The sequence below is a fragment of the Gracilinanus agilis genome, chromosome 1 (assembly GCF_016433145.1).
Source record: "Gracilinanus agilis isolate LMUSP501 chromosome 1, AgileGrace, whole genome shotgun sequence".
Taxonomy (NCBI): domain Eukaryota; kingdom Metazoa; phylum Chordata; class Mammalia; order Didelphimorphia; family Didelphidae; genus Gracilinanus; species Gracilinanus agilis.
Window position 1 is genome coordinate 109,330,381 of NC_058130.1, and position 16,938 is coordinate 109,347,318.

Sequence of the window (16,938 nt, forward strand, 5' to 3'; positions counted from 1 at the left end):
CTTTTTTGTCTTTTATCCCCAGCACCTGGACTAGTATTTGGCACATAGCAGGTGCTTAATGAATGCTTACTTATTGATTAATTCAATCATAAATAATCATTTTCTACTATTACTACTACTACTAGTGTTACTATTAATAGTTAATGTCTAGATAGTCCTTAAACACTTATAAAACAGTCAATGTATTTAATACTTTTAATTCCAAAGAAGGAAAATAATACATGTATAATTGTTTCTATTTTGCAGCTCATAGAACTTGAAGCTGAAAGGAATGTTAGAAATAATCTTTCTTCTTCATTTTACAAATGAGAAATCCAAGGCTCAGGAGGTTCAGTAATTTACCAGGCCTCACCTAGAGGAAGAGCCAAAATTCAAAATGAGATGATTCCAAATCTATGTCATTTTTTACTGTACCATGTAGTCTCTAATACTCCCCAAAATAACAAACTGCCTTTAAACAAAAACAGCTACTCATCATCAGGTTTAGCTACTGAGACAGATCTACACAAACACAACTTTATCTAATCAATCCCTCTAGCTAGATTAAAACATTTTTCAAGTTAATACACATTACTTTAGAAATAAAAACTCACTTCAAATTTCACTCCAATTTAAAAAAATAACCGGGGGCAGCTGGGTAGCTCAGTGGATTGAGAGTCAGGCCTAGAGACAGGAGGTCCTAGGTTCAAATCCGGCCTCAGACACTTCCCAGCTGTGTGACCCTGGGCAAGTCACTTGACCCCCATTGCCTACCCTTACCAATCTTCCACCTATAAGTCAATACACAGAAATTAAGGGTTTAAAATTAAAAAAAAAAATAAATAACCAAGGCTAGATTAAATTATTTAATCCCAAACTTAGTGGTTTCAACTATTATATTTCCTAAACCATCATCCATTAAACATTTATTTACCATACCATTCCTATACATTTAGTCCCAACTTTTTAATGGCTCTGGCTAGGTCTGAGTAAAAATAAGTATTTTAATAGATCAATTAGAAAAATATTGCATGCAATAGCAGAATGTATGATTTAAAGAAAATTTTTTTCTTTACCTTTGTCATTTTAAAGTTAACACTCCATTAAATTATCATATTGTTAATTTTGCTAATACTTTTCCAGCTAATGAAAGTAATCATAATATTCAAACAGCACTGTCTGCAACAAAATTTTTAAAGGGAGAAAATCTATTTAATATAAGAACACCATAGTAATTTTGCATTTACCTGGCAGAAACTTCAAAGTCTGGAGCATCTGTCTTTCCTGAGAAAAATCCACCATTAGGTGAGTCATGTTATCACTGACCTTTGGTTTCAAAGAAAGGCGAAAAGCTGAAGCCATTGTGACTCTATTAAACACAAATGTAATGTGGTTAAAAAAGGAGGAGAAAGCATGGAAAATTACCAAATTAATTCATAAAATGAATAACTGGAAAGGTTTAATAATTTCTGAAGATGGTACCAATGATATGTCCAATTACAATGTAGTTTGGGATTCTTTATAAGATTATACAGAAAAACTGTAAAAGTTCCTTAATGTAAGGAAAAATTAAAATTTATCAATGGGTTAGGCAACCCTCATTCAATATATATTTCTAAAATTACATATATTTAACAAAAAAATCAACATAATTACATAAATTTATAATTTTACATTCTTATAGAACTAATCACTATCCATTTACACGTATATTCATACTAAAACCCCACGATGTCAATCCAAGTTTTTCCCAAATGCCAGAAATTATAATCAAAATAATTTTAATTCATATTCTGCCTTTTAATATCAGTTCACATGCAAATATGTCCTCAAAAGAGAAGATATACAGCTTGGTAAATAGGAATTAGAGAGTCTAGATGAAAGAGTGAAGTGATCAATAACCTTCATAGTATTGGTACTGCAGGGTACAACTACTTCATTTTTAGTTGCTTTAAAAATTAGTTATATTAAGATACTGATATTTCATTTTAGTAAACTTTGTACTTTCACAAAAATCACAAAATTTAAGTTAGAAGGGATCTTTACTGGTCATTTAGTCCAACCCATGTTCAAAGGAAATTTACACTATAACATACCTAGCATTTGGTCATGCTGCCTCTGGCTTTAAGACCTCCAAGGAGAAACACACCAGTCTATTCCACTTTTGAGATTGGTCTAATAGTTAGGAAGTTTTTCCCAACAAACCAAATTTTCCCTCTTTGCAACTTCCATCCATTTGTTCCTTGTTCTGCCTTACAGGCCAAACAGAACAACTCTAATTCCTCTTCCACATGACAGTCCTTCAAATACTAGAACATATCACTTGTCATTGTCCTCCTGCCATTCTTCTCTTTTCCAAACTGCATTTTCTCAGTTCCTTCAGCAAATAGTCATATGACATGAACTCAAGCCACTCACCATGCTGGTTGCCCTCTTCTGGACACTGTCTAGCTTATCCGGGTTGTTCTTAAATTGTGGACCCCAAAGCTGAACATTATATTCTAGATGTGGTCTGACTATGATAGCATATCTACATTTACAAAATGCTTATAGTGGTGTATTTTAAAAGCTTCCCTATAATCCATTTTCAAAATGAGTTTTAGATGGTAACCTAATTTCTATGTATTTGTTTTAATTAATAGGGCATGATAAAATAGTCCTACCTCTGACACATATTGACTATATGAACGTGAACAAGTCCCTTAATTTTTTGGTGGATCCAAAAACACTATAAGGCTGTAAAGTACAGAATAGTGGACAATCTGCATTGGTAAAGGGAATTCCCTTACTCATATCCCCTTTCAGGAATGAAACCCAAAAGTGTAGATAAAAAAAGAAAAATAAATAATACACTGCTTAAATGTTTTCATTTTGACTAAAAAAAAAACAGAAAAATTCTAAATGTCACATTTCTCCCTAAAATTTTAATGTTTCTGCCCATATTAAATTGCTACGTGCATCAAGCATTGTAAACTGTAGCCAGGCTGAAATCAGGGAAGACTAACCCTTTCAATCAAGCATGAATAAGAGATGCACACAGATCACTGAAGGAAGAAGGTACTCACTTGACTAATTAGATCAACAGAATCAACCTTTGCAATTAAGAGATATCTCCACCTTGTTGCTCTTACATTATTTAATTTCAAGTCTAGGGAAATGGTTTTTTAACAGAGCAATCTGCACACCAAAAAGAAGTCCCAAGGATTCAAATGCAATCTCAGGTTCCTGATAAGGACCAATTCAATAGATTGGAATTCTAGTATACACCTCTCATATTGGGTTGTCATATGTACACAATTTTGTATTTCTGAAGTACTTTTGACATCTGAAAGAATCATATACAAAGCAAAGCAAATGCTTGTTACATAAATTAAATAATTTATTATCTTCATTGGTTCCTATAAAACCTAACACAAACAAGATTGGAATTTCAGTTTAAAAAGCTGAAGAACAATGAGGTATTTTAAAACTTTTCAGGCATTTTAAAAGGCAATAAACCTTATATGAATCCACATCTATCAATCTGTGACATCTAGGAAAATAGCCAATATTAATGTTTTTAAAATAGTTTCTTAAAAAGGCACACTGAATTTGTTGTTCAGTCATTTCAATTCTTTAGGACTCCATTTGGAATTTTCTTGGCAAAGATACTAGAGTACTTTGCCATTTCTTTCTTTCAACTCATTCATTTTACAAATGAAGAAATTGAGGCAAACAGAGTTAACTGACTTGTCCAGAGTCACACAGCTAGTAAGTGTCTGAGGCTAGATCTTCTTGACTCAGGCTGTGTTCTATCTATCCACTGTGCCACTTGAAGGATAGACGCTAAACTCTTTTCTGGGTTGTTTTTTTTTTTAACCCTTAACTTCTGTGTATTGGTTCCTTCGTGGAAGAATGGTAAGGGTGGGCAATGGGGGTCAAGTGACTTGCCCAGGGTCACACAGCTGGGAAGTGTCTGAGGCCGGATTTGAACCTAGGACCTCCCATCTCTAGGCTTAGCTCTCAATCCACTGAGCTACCCAGCTGCCCCCTCTGGGTTTTCTTTTAAAGAAGACTGGAATCTGAACTTTCCATCAATCTCTTCACTGTCCATCAGCAGTTCTGTTGATTTAACTCTACAGAATATCATGCCCCTATGGCAGGTACTCCCTGACTTTTCCCCTTCCTTTTGTGTGTTATCTTCCTTCAATTAAACTGTAAGCTCCGTGAGGGCAGAGAGCTTTCTTTTTTTAATTTATATCCCTAGCTATTAGCATAATGCCTGGCACACAAGAGGTACATAATGTTTATAGAATTGAATTTGTTTTTATTAATGGTAAGAAATATATCTTCTTGTACTCCCTTGCTTGTTGTACACTAAGTATCTGTCTACCTTGCCTACCTAGAGTCTCAGCTGAAGAAGCAAAGCATAATATTGAACCTTAAATAAAACTGTCTCCTTTGGAAAAACATACATTTATTATTAGTCAGAGAGATAATTTTTAGGTTAGATAGAGTAAAAGCACCTATATTATTCTGCCATCTTCCCCTTATCCTATATACCCCTCTGTTATTATAAACACTGGAAAAGTTCATTCATCATCTGTTGTCTTTCATCTTCTTTATATCTATTCAGTCCACACACTGACACATTCTTCCATAAAACCTATCTCTGCCTGACTTACACCTCTTTCCCTGGAGGAAAATCACATGCTATTTTCACTGTCTGTTTAAGATGTTTTGGTATAGTAAAAATATAGCAAAAAATCTGGACAAAACACACTAATGTTTTCTAAGGGAAAGCATCTTGGAAATAAAACAAAGAAAATGAGGGATAGTAGGAACTAGTGACCTGAAGAAGTTTGATCATCTCAAAATCTATCAGTCACCCCAAATAAGTTAAGAACTGAAAGCTCATCATACAAAAACAAACTGAAACAGGAAAACTGATGACTGTTCAACTTTCAAACAGAAAAAGAAAAGGAATCAGTTTTTTTTGCTAGAGCTGATATACTATAGAAGTCTACTGGGAAAACAGTACTCTCCATCATACTACCCAGTCAATAAGGGCTGAACTCTAAGCCAGGCTTAGATTTTTCAAAAGGTTTTACTAATGAAAAATCACTCATAAATATGCCACAAGCAAACTAAATAGGACAGTGAAAAATGGATTAGTGGCAAAGACTTCCAAAGGGCTAAAGCCATAGATTTCTAGAGTATGTGTGAAGGATGTATTTTTTTTCAATAATTAATGACAGAGATAAGTAGGGGGTTAACAAGCTAAACACCCTATTTGTGAGGTATAGAAAATAGGCAACAACTATGAGAAGAAAGGGGAGAGGAAAAGAAGAGAGGAAGAAATAAGAGGTAAGGGAGAGATAATGGAAAGAGAAAGATGCTCCTGAATGAGATAAGACTGGAGGTAGCTCCTTTTATTACTATTTTTCTCAACTTGATTTTCTTGTGGATGGCTTAGGCAGAGTATTAGAGATCAGAAAATAAGTGTTGCCAGCCACTGTATATATACCTTTGAGATGTTAGGAGATACTGGTGAGAAAGTAAAAGATCTGGAACAAAGGTGCATCTTTTAAAAATTTATTTTTAAATTTATGACATAATTTAGTTATGTCATAAATTAATTTATAAAATATAATGCAGTATATACATTACAATTTAGTTTATTACAAAGTCAAAGAATGCCAGTTTCTAAAGAATTAAAACTGCAGGTGAACCAAAGAGGAATTAAAACTTTCAAAAGTATCCTTTAATTTTGCTAAGCTTCAGTTTCTTGCTTAACAAAATGGGAGAATTTTGAGGGTAGAACACTGTAACACTGTGTGTGTGTGTGTGTGTGTGTGTGTGTGTGTGTGTGTGTGTGTGATCACAATAGGTTGTATGTTGGCTAGTTTTAATCAACTGCTTTATACCCCTCTTTTTTATTCTTGTTCAAAGAAACTGGTTCTCTAAGAAGGGAAGCAAGGAGAGATACAATCATAAATTAAAATGGTATTATTACTAAAAATTTGAAATAAAATAAAATGAGATGGTTGGACTAGATGACCTCTAAATCTATGTCTAATGTTTTTCTATCAGTTTGACCATGATAGAAAACAACTCTTAACAAAACAACAACTCAACAAAGATAAGATGCCAGAAAGATCTTGTACCCAATCAGCCTGTTGGTAACTTTTTCATTTTATGTCACCAGGAACTGATGTATTCTAGGTATCTTGCCATCTACCTTATCATATACTATAAGTACAACCTTCATGAAATATTGTAGCATCACAAAAACTAACAGGTCAATGATGTTTGTCCTTTTCAAATAAAAAGTGCTAGTAAAGCAATGACTCATATTCAAGAACATGGTCTCTATGTCATTAATGTGAACACATGATTGCTAGAAACTCTTCTCAAATGTAAAATGGCCATTCTTGGTCAATGTTGACACCTGAGAAACAGAATAGCCAGTGTCCTTCATCCTTCAATTCTTGAATCTTTTGGCTGAAGTTGTCTCAAGTATAGATTCAAGAATTTCTAAGCTCTTACTGGCCCAAACCGTTCCTTGATATGCTTCTCACATATCATGCAAGTTAAAGCTCTTGACATCCTCAGAATGGGCTTCAAAACAGCTTCCACATAGATAAGGTTTCAAGGATCTGAGGTCAAACATCTCTTCCTCCTCTTTCCCCAATTCAGCATCTATTATCATGGGGTAGCCATAATTGTCCAAATGCTGTTTGTGCAGTTGGGTTCTACATTCAGTGGCCATTCCTCAACTAAATTGAAGGCATTAGCATATCAGATAGGAACAAGGCATGTATGTAAAAGAAATATCAATGTTGATCCTTAGCTTGTAGTCATAAAACTTGTCACCATGGAGTTCAGGATAACCTTCAGCTGTGAGGTAATGATATATTAAGGACAATAAGTTCTGCAGCATAAAAGTCTGCTGATCAGATGGCCATTGCAAACTGACCACAGATCTTGGGTCATGTAGAATATGTCCTAAAGCTTGTGGTAATAATCATTAGAAGTCAGAAAACAAAATATCTTATCATGAGGAGTTAGGTGCTAGAGTTTAGAACAAAATTCTCACAGAAAATCACATGAGTATTCTACAAACAGAGATGATGTTAGAAAAAAAGATACCAGAAAGGACCAAATCTCTCATCAGGTCAAGAATGAATGATAACTTCATCTATTTAAGCCTGGATTAATAGATTCTAAACCATTTTTGCATCATAAACCCTTTTGGCAGTCTAGTGAAACCTTCTGATCCCTTCACAGAATGTTTTTAAATGCATAAAAATAAAATACAGAGGATTATAAAGAAACCAATTTTATTTAAAACTTAATAAAAATATATATTTTAAAAATTCTTAGACCCCAAGAATTCCTAATTTAAAAGTCTGTGTAGCTTTTATTTCCTTCCAACAAACAAGTTCATTTTTAAAATAAGACAAAAAAAGTAACTCTTGGCAGAAATCTCCTCCTCCTGGCTCTCACCATTTGATTTACAAGCACAATAAAAAATATTAATACAAAAGTTAGAATTAAAATATTTTACAATACAATTATTTAAATAATTGTAAAGATCTATATAGACTAACTTGTTCTCAATAGTATAGCATAAAAGAATATGGATTAAGAACTGAATTTCTCAATCAAAATTAATAAACATAATTTTGAAAATTCTTTCACATAGTCCTTCATTAGCAAATTAGTCCCACTACAATGGTGAAAAATATTTCATATCTTACAGATTGGTGGACATGTTTGGAAACAGCAATACTTTTCAAAGAATCCCATAATCCAAAGTAAAGGGATAAAGTGAAGAGGGATAGAGAAAAGGGTAGGGAGGAAGGCACACATCTTAGGCTAATAATCATAATACAATCAATTCTTGATCATTATCTATAAGTAATTGCACTGACTTCCCTACTTCCTACTAATATTCTTAAAATGATGCCATCTGAAGTTCCTACAAAACTTTAGTCTTATTAACATCCAGAATCCTGAGACTTCTAGCAAATCCTTGGTTCTACCACCAAGAGATGAATTTTAAACCCATTATCTTCCTGGAGTACAAAAAAGTTGGCAAGAGAGAATCAAGAGAAGCAATGGGCATTTTGAAAAATCAGTACAACATTAAAACTTCCAAGATTGTTCAAAATACTATATATTATCAAGATATCAAATTTAAACACAAAAATAAATTCCAAAAACAAATATGAATTAAAAAAATAATTCATAGTACCTCTCCTCTTTATCAAAAAAAAATCAAGAATTGATTGTATCAAATCTATTGTATGATATGTTTGGCAACATAAATGAGAATCATGTCAGAAATGAAATTCCTTGGGTGACACATTTTTTCCCTCAAACTATATTTTAAAGATGAAGAGAAACAATGGCTATTTCAAGAGGATATGTAGATAGTGCCCTTCCTCACCCACTATACCACTAAATATTTTTATTTCAACCATTGAGGTTGTGATCAAAACAAAAAAGTGAATTTCATTTCTGACTTTTAAATCAATACTTTTTAAAAAATGGAATGTAGAGTATGTACCATACCTATCTTTGATCTGTCTGGCAGCCTTGGAGCAAGTCAGGGAGAAGAGAAAGAAGGCAGTTAGTGCTTTCATGCAATTTTCAAATGCAGTAACATGCAAGAAAAGTTAGAATATAAACTCTGCAGCAGCTTAGTTAACATTCACCAAAACCCAAGTTATCAGAAAATTTTGAGAAAATATTCTTATAATCTCACAAACTTTTGTTAATTAAATGTTAGAACTGTAGTAATACTTTAACACCCAAATAAATCAGTTCAAAAGAAGGCCATCAAACCACTTCAGACCAACTTCAGGCAACACTGAACACTTTTCCTTCTTTACTCATTCATTTTTAGTTGAAATAATTAGATGTACTTTATATAAAAGCCAAGGGAAGTTCATAAAACCACTTATAATTTTAGTGCTTCAAAATTTCTATCTATTCAACCTCTTCCAAATTTATTCCTTCATAGCTTAGTATGGCTTCTATAAAGTATTCTAAATGAGAGCTAGAATTTCTTTCTCCCTGAAACTGGCAGTCATCCAAAATATCTATCAGTAAATCATTAGCAATATCTTAAAAGGGAAAAGAAAGAACAAAATGTTTTGTAACCTTTCAGCAGACCAAAGCAAAAGGAAATGAGCAACAAACCAGAAAAGATAAAGAAAGTTTTAAAAAATACAATGCTGGAAGAAAAGGAACAATGCTATCTGGGTCTAATTATACCTGCATTAGTAAAGGTATGTCTAACCTCAGGAGAAGTAATTAGAATTCTATGGAAAATGGACTCATGACTCAAAATCAGACCTAAATCTAATGTTTTTTCCTGTTGTCAATATAAAACTACTGCCTTTAGAAAGTATTTACTCTCTATTTTATATCACTCTTTTTTTATCTTTTTTCTTACACCCATCACCCTTCAACCTTATTATTCCTAACTCCCTTTCTCTTACTCTACAGTCTGGTCAATTGGCCTTCCTGCTATCCCTCCCAGAGAGCAATCTGAATCCTTTTTCTGCCCCCTTTATTGTCCTCAATGCCCAGAATTTTATTCCCACCTCACCTCTGCATCTCAGGAACACTTGTTTCCTTCAAATCTCTGTTTACACAATGCCTACATGAAAGCACTTCCTGAACTCATCCTCACCAAAAATTATTTGGTATTTATTTTATTTACAATTATACACGTGTGTGCATATGTGTATTTTATTATCCCAATAAAATGTAAGCTCTTTGAAAGTAAGGCCTATCTTATTTTTGTCTTTATATTCACAGGACCTAGAACAGAGCCTGGCACTAGTGCATAATAAATGCTTACACATACTAATTTTTTCCTCTTGATTTTCTTTAAATAAATTGTTATTAGTGCTTACTATGTGTCAGGCACTGTTCAACGTGCTAGAGGCACTATGTTAAGGGAGGGAATCTATATGCTATAAAGGCAAAATATATTAGTAAAACTTTATTTTAAAAATAAATTTTTGTTCACTGACTGATTCTGCACCACCACCATTTTATATTACAACATAAGGAACTTAAGCCATTTGGAGATAAAGTACAAGGATGGTGATAAAGACTTCCTGGAGATTTAGCAAGGTTAATCTAAATATTCTTTATTTGCTAATGCTTCAGGATAAAACATTTCAATTAAAATGAGCACATTCATCAAATCAAATGGCAGTTTCATATATCATGTGGATCAAGATCAAAGCTATATGTGTACATTTTCAAGTGATGTTATTTGAATCAGAGATAGCGGCTTATTCTCAGAGATGATTCATTTATAGCAGACAAAACACTGTATGTGTTATTAAATTATTGAATATTGTGCATTAACATTTTACTTAACTAAAATAATGACAAAGTATGATATAGAACACTAAACACAAGACCAGAAATTAAATAAACAATCTCTCTCCAACCCTCACATTACAGAATGAGGCCCAAAATGGTCAAATAACTTGCAAGATAATAGAATAAGATGATTCCTAGAGTAGTCCCTTGAACCAACAAGTAATAAGCCCCATAAACCTTTTATTTATTAAAAAATGCAAGAAAAAAAGGCAACCAGGACATGAACAACAGTGGGGAGAGAAGAGCCAGCAACGAAAAGCAGCTCTTCCATGCAGACAGATGGAGAGGCAGGGAAGAGTGGAAACAGCCAAATCAGCTCCAGTCATTCCCCTGTGTAGTTTCCATTAGAAAAAGGTGTTAGTGGGACATCTCCAATACTCAGTTCTGAATGATCTATGAAATTATTTAGCCCCTCTGGCCTAGACAGGAAAAAATGCCAAGGAGAGGTCTTTTCCTATTGAATCTCATTCTCTAAAACTTTTTATTCATGAAGGAAGTGGAGTGGTATAGTGGGAGATGCCATTTTCTGACTGGGGCAGGGAGGCAGAGGTGGAGAAAAACATAGTATAGAGGCCTAATATAAAGTTCTCTGATGATAGGAAAGAGGCAAATGACAAGAAGGTCGATAGAATTGAGGATAAGCCACATCTGGAAAGAATAGGCAACTCAAGAAAGTATCTTTTCCCAATAAAGAATTCATCTTACCATATAAGAGAAAAAGTATATTGGTCCTCAGGAGCAGTCAATGAATGTACAAGGCAGACATGGTGACATAAGTCACTTAGGAGCCTTAGGCTTGGAGTCAGGAGGACCTGGGTTCAAATCTGATCTTCTTTGTGTAGCCTTGCTCTTATGTTTTAAGAGTTGTCACTATGACAAAAAGTAAGAGTTTGAAGGTTTCCTAAGTAGTATATACTGGCCTTAAAATGGACAGAAGTGAATAGAAGGATACAGTGTTAAGTCTGGGCCCTAGGGTCTGTGTATCTCCCTCACACCACAATTCCTCCTTCATAAATAAAGATCAAAAATGAGAGTCATCAGGAAAAAGTTCTTCAAAATAAACACAAAACTAAATAAAAAATGAAGAGAGTATCAAGCATGATTTGCCATTATACTAAAAGATCAATGGGTCAGAAGAAAGAACAAAACTTCTGTACTCCAGAAGCCCTATCTTGTATGAGGTACAGAGAAAGAATAAAGAAAACTGGTTAGTAAAAGTCCCTTCTATCTCTAAAAGTTATAATCCATGAACAGGGGACACAATTTCAGAAAAAAACTGGAAGGAGTTTGAAATAAGAAAAGAAAATTAGTAAATTAATACTGCTTAGAAAGGGACATCATAAATGAATATTACTCAACTTAAAAAAATAGATTAGAGGGCGGAGATGGCACATATAACAAGAATTCTGAAACATACTCTTATCTGGCATGAAAAAAAAGTAAAAACAGAAAAAAAAGATGTTTAATTAGGAAAAGTGAAAATTTAATTTAAATAAATTTAAGAAATCTGGGTAAGGAAAGGAAAAAGGAAAAAAAAAAGGAAGTATAAAAGAACTCCTTGAAAATGATGATTAAATAAGTATAAGCAAACACAACAGAAAAAGCCAAGCACAGAGGGGAAAATCAATATAAAATGGAGTTGGATTGGTTGATTGGGGTATTTTTGGAGAGGACAGTGTTTAGACCTTAAATTTCATTGATGTAGGAAGTCTTGGTGTGAAAATTCCTTCCATTAAGACATACTGGCAAACTTCTGTGACTTGCTCGTGGTCATATAGCTACACATGTAAGAGGCAGGGACTTGAAATAAGATCTTCCTAAGTAAATAGTAGTCTACATGTCTTAAATTAAATGAAGAAAAACAGAAATCTAACAATTTAACTTTAAATATGAATAGATTAAACTCCTGAAAACAAAACTTTACAACTTTCTGTAAGCATGAAACATTTTTTAAAAAAACCTACACAAAAATAAAATGAGGAACTAGAATTCCTATATACTTCAAGTACTTCTTTTTAAAAGTAGTGCTACAATCATGATTTCAGACAAGGCAACAAAAAATGTATAATGTCAAGAAGCTTAATAATAAAGAAACTACAATATGCTTAAAGGCATGATAGCTAAGGAAATAAAATGATTAGTCACACAGCCATGTATATACACATACACAAAAATAGCAGTGTCTAAATTCATAAAAGCTAAATTAGATTATCAAGATCCTAGAATCTAGTTTTTTTTTAAACCCTTAACTTCTGTGTATTGGCTCCTAGGTGGAAGAGTGGTAAGGGTGGGTAATGGGGGTCAAGTGACTTGCCCAGGGTCACACAACTGGGAAGTGTCTGAAGCCGGATTTGAACCTAGGACCTACCGTCTCTAGGCCTGACTCTCAATCCACTAAGCTACCCAAATGCCCCTCTAGTTTTTTTTTTAAAGAAAACAATTTACTGAATGAAGAAATGTTAAAAAAAAAAAAAACACTCATCTATGTAACTCACCAAGCACAAGTCATATAACTGAATATAAAGATCTCAAAGACAGAGCAGTAAAATAAGCCTTGAGATTAGAAGGAGTTAATAAATTGAAGGCATTTGTTTCTTAAAAGGCACCAAGATGAATTTTCATAGCATAAAACTTTTCTCATCATGACTGCTATATCTATAACCAAACACTTCCAATCTGTTAAGAAATCACATACCACCTTCAGTGACATAGCACTGCATATGATGTCAGTCTTCTTTAATATGCTGATTAGTTATTCCCAACTTTCTTCTTCTCTTTTTAAGTATTTTAAAGTATGGCTCTTTAAGGAGCAGTAGGGAGGGATACAGTCAAAAATGTAGATGATGTAAAAACAAAAGATTAGGGGCAGCCGGGTAGCTCAGTGGATTGAGAGTCAGGCCTAGAGACAGGAGGTCCTAGGTTCAAATCCGGCCTCAGACACTTCCCAGCTGTGTGACCCTGGGCAAGTCACTTGACCCCCATTGCCCACCCTTACCACTCTTCCACCTAGGAGTCAATACACAGAAGTTAAGGGTTTAAAAATGTAAAAAAAAGATTATAATTAAACATTTGTACAGTTTGGGGGCTCTTTGATTCTGTCCATATTTTCCAAAAGTTTGTCATCTTCCCCTATTTGTTGTTATTCTGGCATTTAGTTGTGTCTGATTCTGTACGACCTCATTTGGAATTTTCTTAGCAAAGATACCAGAGTGGTAGTTTGCATTTCCTTGTCCAAATCATTTTACAGATGAGGAAACTGAGGCAAACAGGGTTAAGTGACTTGCCCAGGGTCATATACCCAGGAGTATCTAAAGCCAAATTTGAACTCAGGTCTTCTATTCTCCAGGTCCAGTGCTCTACTGGCTGTGACACCTTGCTGCCCTTTCTTCCCCTTTTTCTACTTTCATAAAATCACAGAATTTAGAGCTAGAATGGTCCTTAAAGATTTAGTCCAACATCCTTAATTTTAAACTGAGAAATCTGAGCCCCAATAACTAAGTAAAGGTTACCAAAACTTGTTAGTGGATGAAACGGAATTAAACTCATGTATGTTCTCATTCCTACTTCAAAGTACTTTCCATTACACTTTGAACTCCAATCTGGAAAGTCGGCATATTTCCTAAGAGTATCATTAAATATTAATGTCAGGGTTAATAACAAGAATATGAAGATGACATTTAACCAACAAATACATTACTCAGGCAATATTTACTCCTGCTTTTGTTGGCTTCATTATTTAAACTCAAATCTGCTTCATTTGTGCAGTAAGCAAATGCTATTTTAAAATAGATAAAAACAAAAGAATAATTTGAATGACAGCATCATCTTGAACTTTAAATACCAGTTCATAGATGACAATACTGTTCTTTTAAGAATGATAGCAGGAAGAAAAAATTCCAAATGACTATGCTAATTCTTTTCCTACAATGCAAAAAAATCAGTGCTCTGAAAGATGGCAAATAGAACACATGCTCCATGTCAATCACCTAGCCCAATGCCTTTATTTTACAAATGATGAGACCTGGTCCCATTTTAAGTGGCTTATTTGCACAAGTACTACTTCTTGTTTTGAAGTACCATAACTGGATTCTACTTCCTGATTCCTTATCCATTATTCTTGTGTAAAAACATTTCCCAGGGTGAAAATTTGGAAGATGTGGATTGTGCATAAAAAGTAAGACTGTAAGCAACTAAGAATTTTAATTAAATTGAAGACTGATGTCACATTACTAGCCTAACTAGAGTATTATCATTATGACACTGGTCAGCCTGGAAAAGCTAATGAAAAATTTTGTTGATTAATACAAGTGAACTAGGTCCAACTCCTATGTATAATGGTCTATGATGATGTGATCCAAAGGACATTAGGAAAATCTCATTTGTTTCAATATAAAATGGAGATTTGTTTTACTCCATGTGTTATGTAAGATATGCAGGATGTGGATAGGTTGAAAAATCAAGAGACTAAATTTTTGCACTTGTCCATAAGGTTAAGTACAACTGAAATAAATTCATAACAAAATAATGATTAACAAATCATAATTCCAAACATTAAACTATACTAAAACCTGGCTAAAATCAATTTGGAGAAAGGGAAATCTGAAAGAAAGTTCTTTTATTTTCAAATATTTCTAGTAAGTCCAATCTAGTTTAAAAAAACAACACCATCTTGCTTTCCATTTCAGATTCAATACTATGTATTTGTTCTAAGACAGAAGAGCCATAAGGGCTAGGCAATGGAAATGAAGTCCCAAGGTCACAAAGCTAAGAAGAATCTGAGGCCAAATTTGATCTCCCATCTCCAGGCCTGGTTCTTTATTCGCTGAACCACACCTAGCTGCCCCCAATCTAGTTTTAACATATATGTAATCATTTAAAATTAATGACTCAAAACACCAATCAACTGTCTACTTCTTTACATATGGTTCTCTTATTTGTCTATACCAAAAACAGATACAAAGTTTTATTTATCCTGAAATGCAGGAGAATAAGCTTGTTTTGTGAATATTCCAGGTAACAAGCCTACCTATCCCTTTAAATAAAGCATAGAATACTAAACAATATTAACTTCTTTTGACTCAGGAATATCATTATAAACACTATTGCACTTCTATGCAACAAAGTTATGAGCTTCTGAGGCATGGGAGATCACTTACTATAATACAAAAAGTCCTAAACCCCAGTGCTTTTTTAAAGCTCTCTTTTCTTTGTACATAATTTCCTTTGTTTCCTTCTTCCTGTCAAGCTATCTGCTATAATTTTTTTAATACTATAAATGGGCTCACCTTTCTTCTCTCTTGCCCCATTAATTTCCTTCTAATTGGCTCAGGAATAGGAAATCAGATAACCAAGATCATTAGTCTTAAGTGTCAAAGAACAGGTTCTAGGAAGCTCTATTAGAAGTATATGAGCTTTAGCGTAGTTCTGTTTTGACTATTATGAGACCCTTTCCCCTTCTGTCTAGACTCTTGGCTATAATTAAGGTAACCAATGAAGTGATCCCAAAACAAGAAGGCTGTTTTACAAAGTTGCATGCTTAAAATTTTTTTAATTAAAAATTTTTAAATTTATTTTTAATTCTTTTTTTTAACAAGTTCTTTCTTCACTAATAAGAAGAGGCTAAACTTGAGAAAAACTCCTCTCCTGTTTAAAAAGTTAATAACACATCATAAATAAAAATAATTCTCTTAAAGAAAATGTATTGCTTCTACCTTGAAAAACAGGACCTGCTTTTTATATCTTCATATTAAAGGACAGCAAAAGAATGAAAAAAGTGGTTAAAATTATAGAGGTAAATCGCTATATAATTTTTAAAAAAGATTTGTTTTATTAAAGGAGTAGAGTGGGATTATAAAATGTAACATTACACATCCCTCTATACAAGATCCTCATTATCTTATAATTCTTTCCAGCATTGTAATGCATGTTACTGCAGTTAATCATTTCTCTTAAGTAGTACTTGTCTTCTCTGTGTTATTCTTATTTGTTAGAGTGGTCACATTTAAACAGTGATAAACACTGAATATTTAAAAAGTTTCTCTTTACAAAAAAGCTTTTTTAGCCCCAACATTCACTGAAAAATTCACTTTAAAGAATAAGTTGTCATGCTGGACAGTGTAATTTCAAAAGTAATTTTTCCTTAATCTGATGCTACTCATTAAATGTTAGTATAGAAAGAAAAATTACTGAACCAGTATCAAACTCAAATGTGGGACTTCTTGATAAGAGAGAATAATATATTTATCAGATTTGGACTTTACTAATGGAATAATTTAATAGATTGTCTATCCTTTTAATTACTTGCTTCTGAATGTGAAAGAAGAACCAATAGAGTTAAAACTATCCAAATTGGAATTCTGGAATTTGTAACTTATATAGGTAAAATATACCTGAATGCTTATGGTTTTTGGAAAGAATTATTAAAAACATATGCCTCAAATAGGATCTGTATATTTTAATAAAGCCTATTAATTTAATCAAATTGTTATTCCAATAGTTTACAGGGGTAAAGTATTAATATGCATCAAGTACATTATAGCAAACATTTTCTTATCAACTTACAAAGAA

At 33.3% G+C, this 16,938-nt stretch overlaps 1 protein-coding gene across 1 annotated transcript in view; it reads right to left on the reverse strand.

The window, feature by feature from the left end:
* The window catches only part of FSD1L (fibronectin type III and SPRY domain containing 1 like), a 93,948-nt gene that overhangs the window by 48,942 nt on the left and 28,068 nt on the right, over nucleotides 1-16,938 (reverse strand). Inside the window, exons 5-6 of the mRNA XM_044685295.1 lie at nucleotides 8,539-8,561; nucleotides 1,227-1,348 (exon numbers count right to left, since the gene is read on the reverse strand). Coding sequence (XP_044541230.1) covers nucleotides 1,227-1,348; nucleotides 8,539-8,561 — 145 coding nt within the window. The remainder of the gene's footprint in view (nucleotides 1-1,226; nucleotides 1,349-8,538; nucleotides 8,562-16,938) is intronic.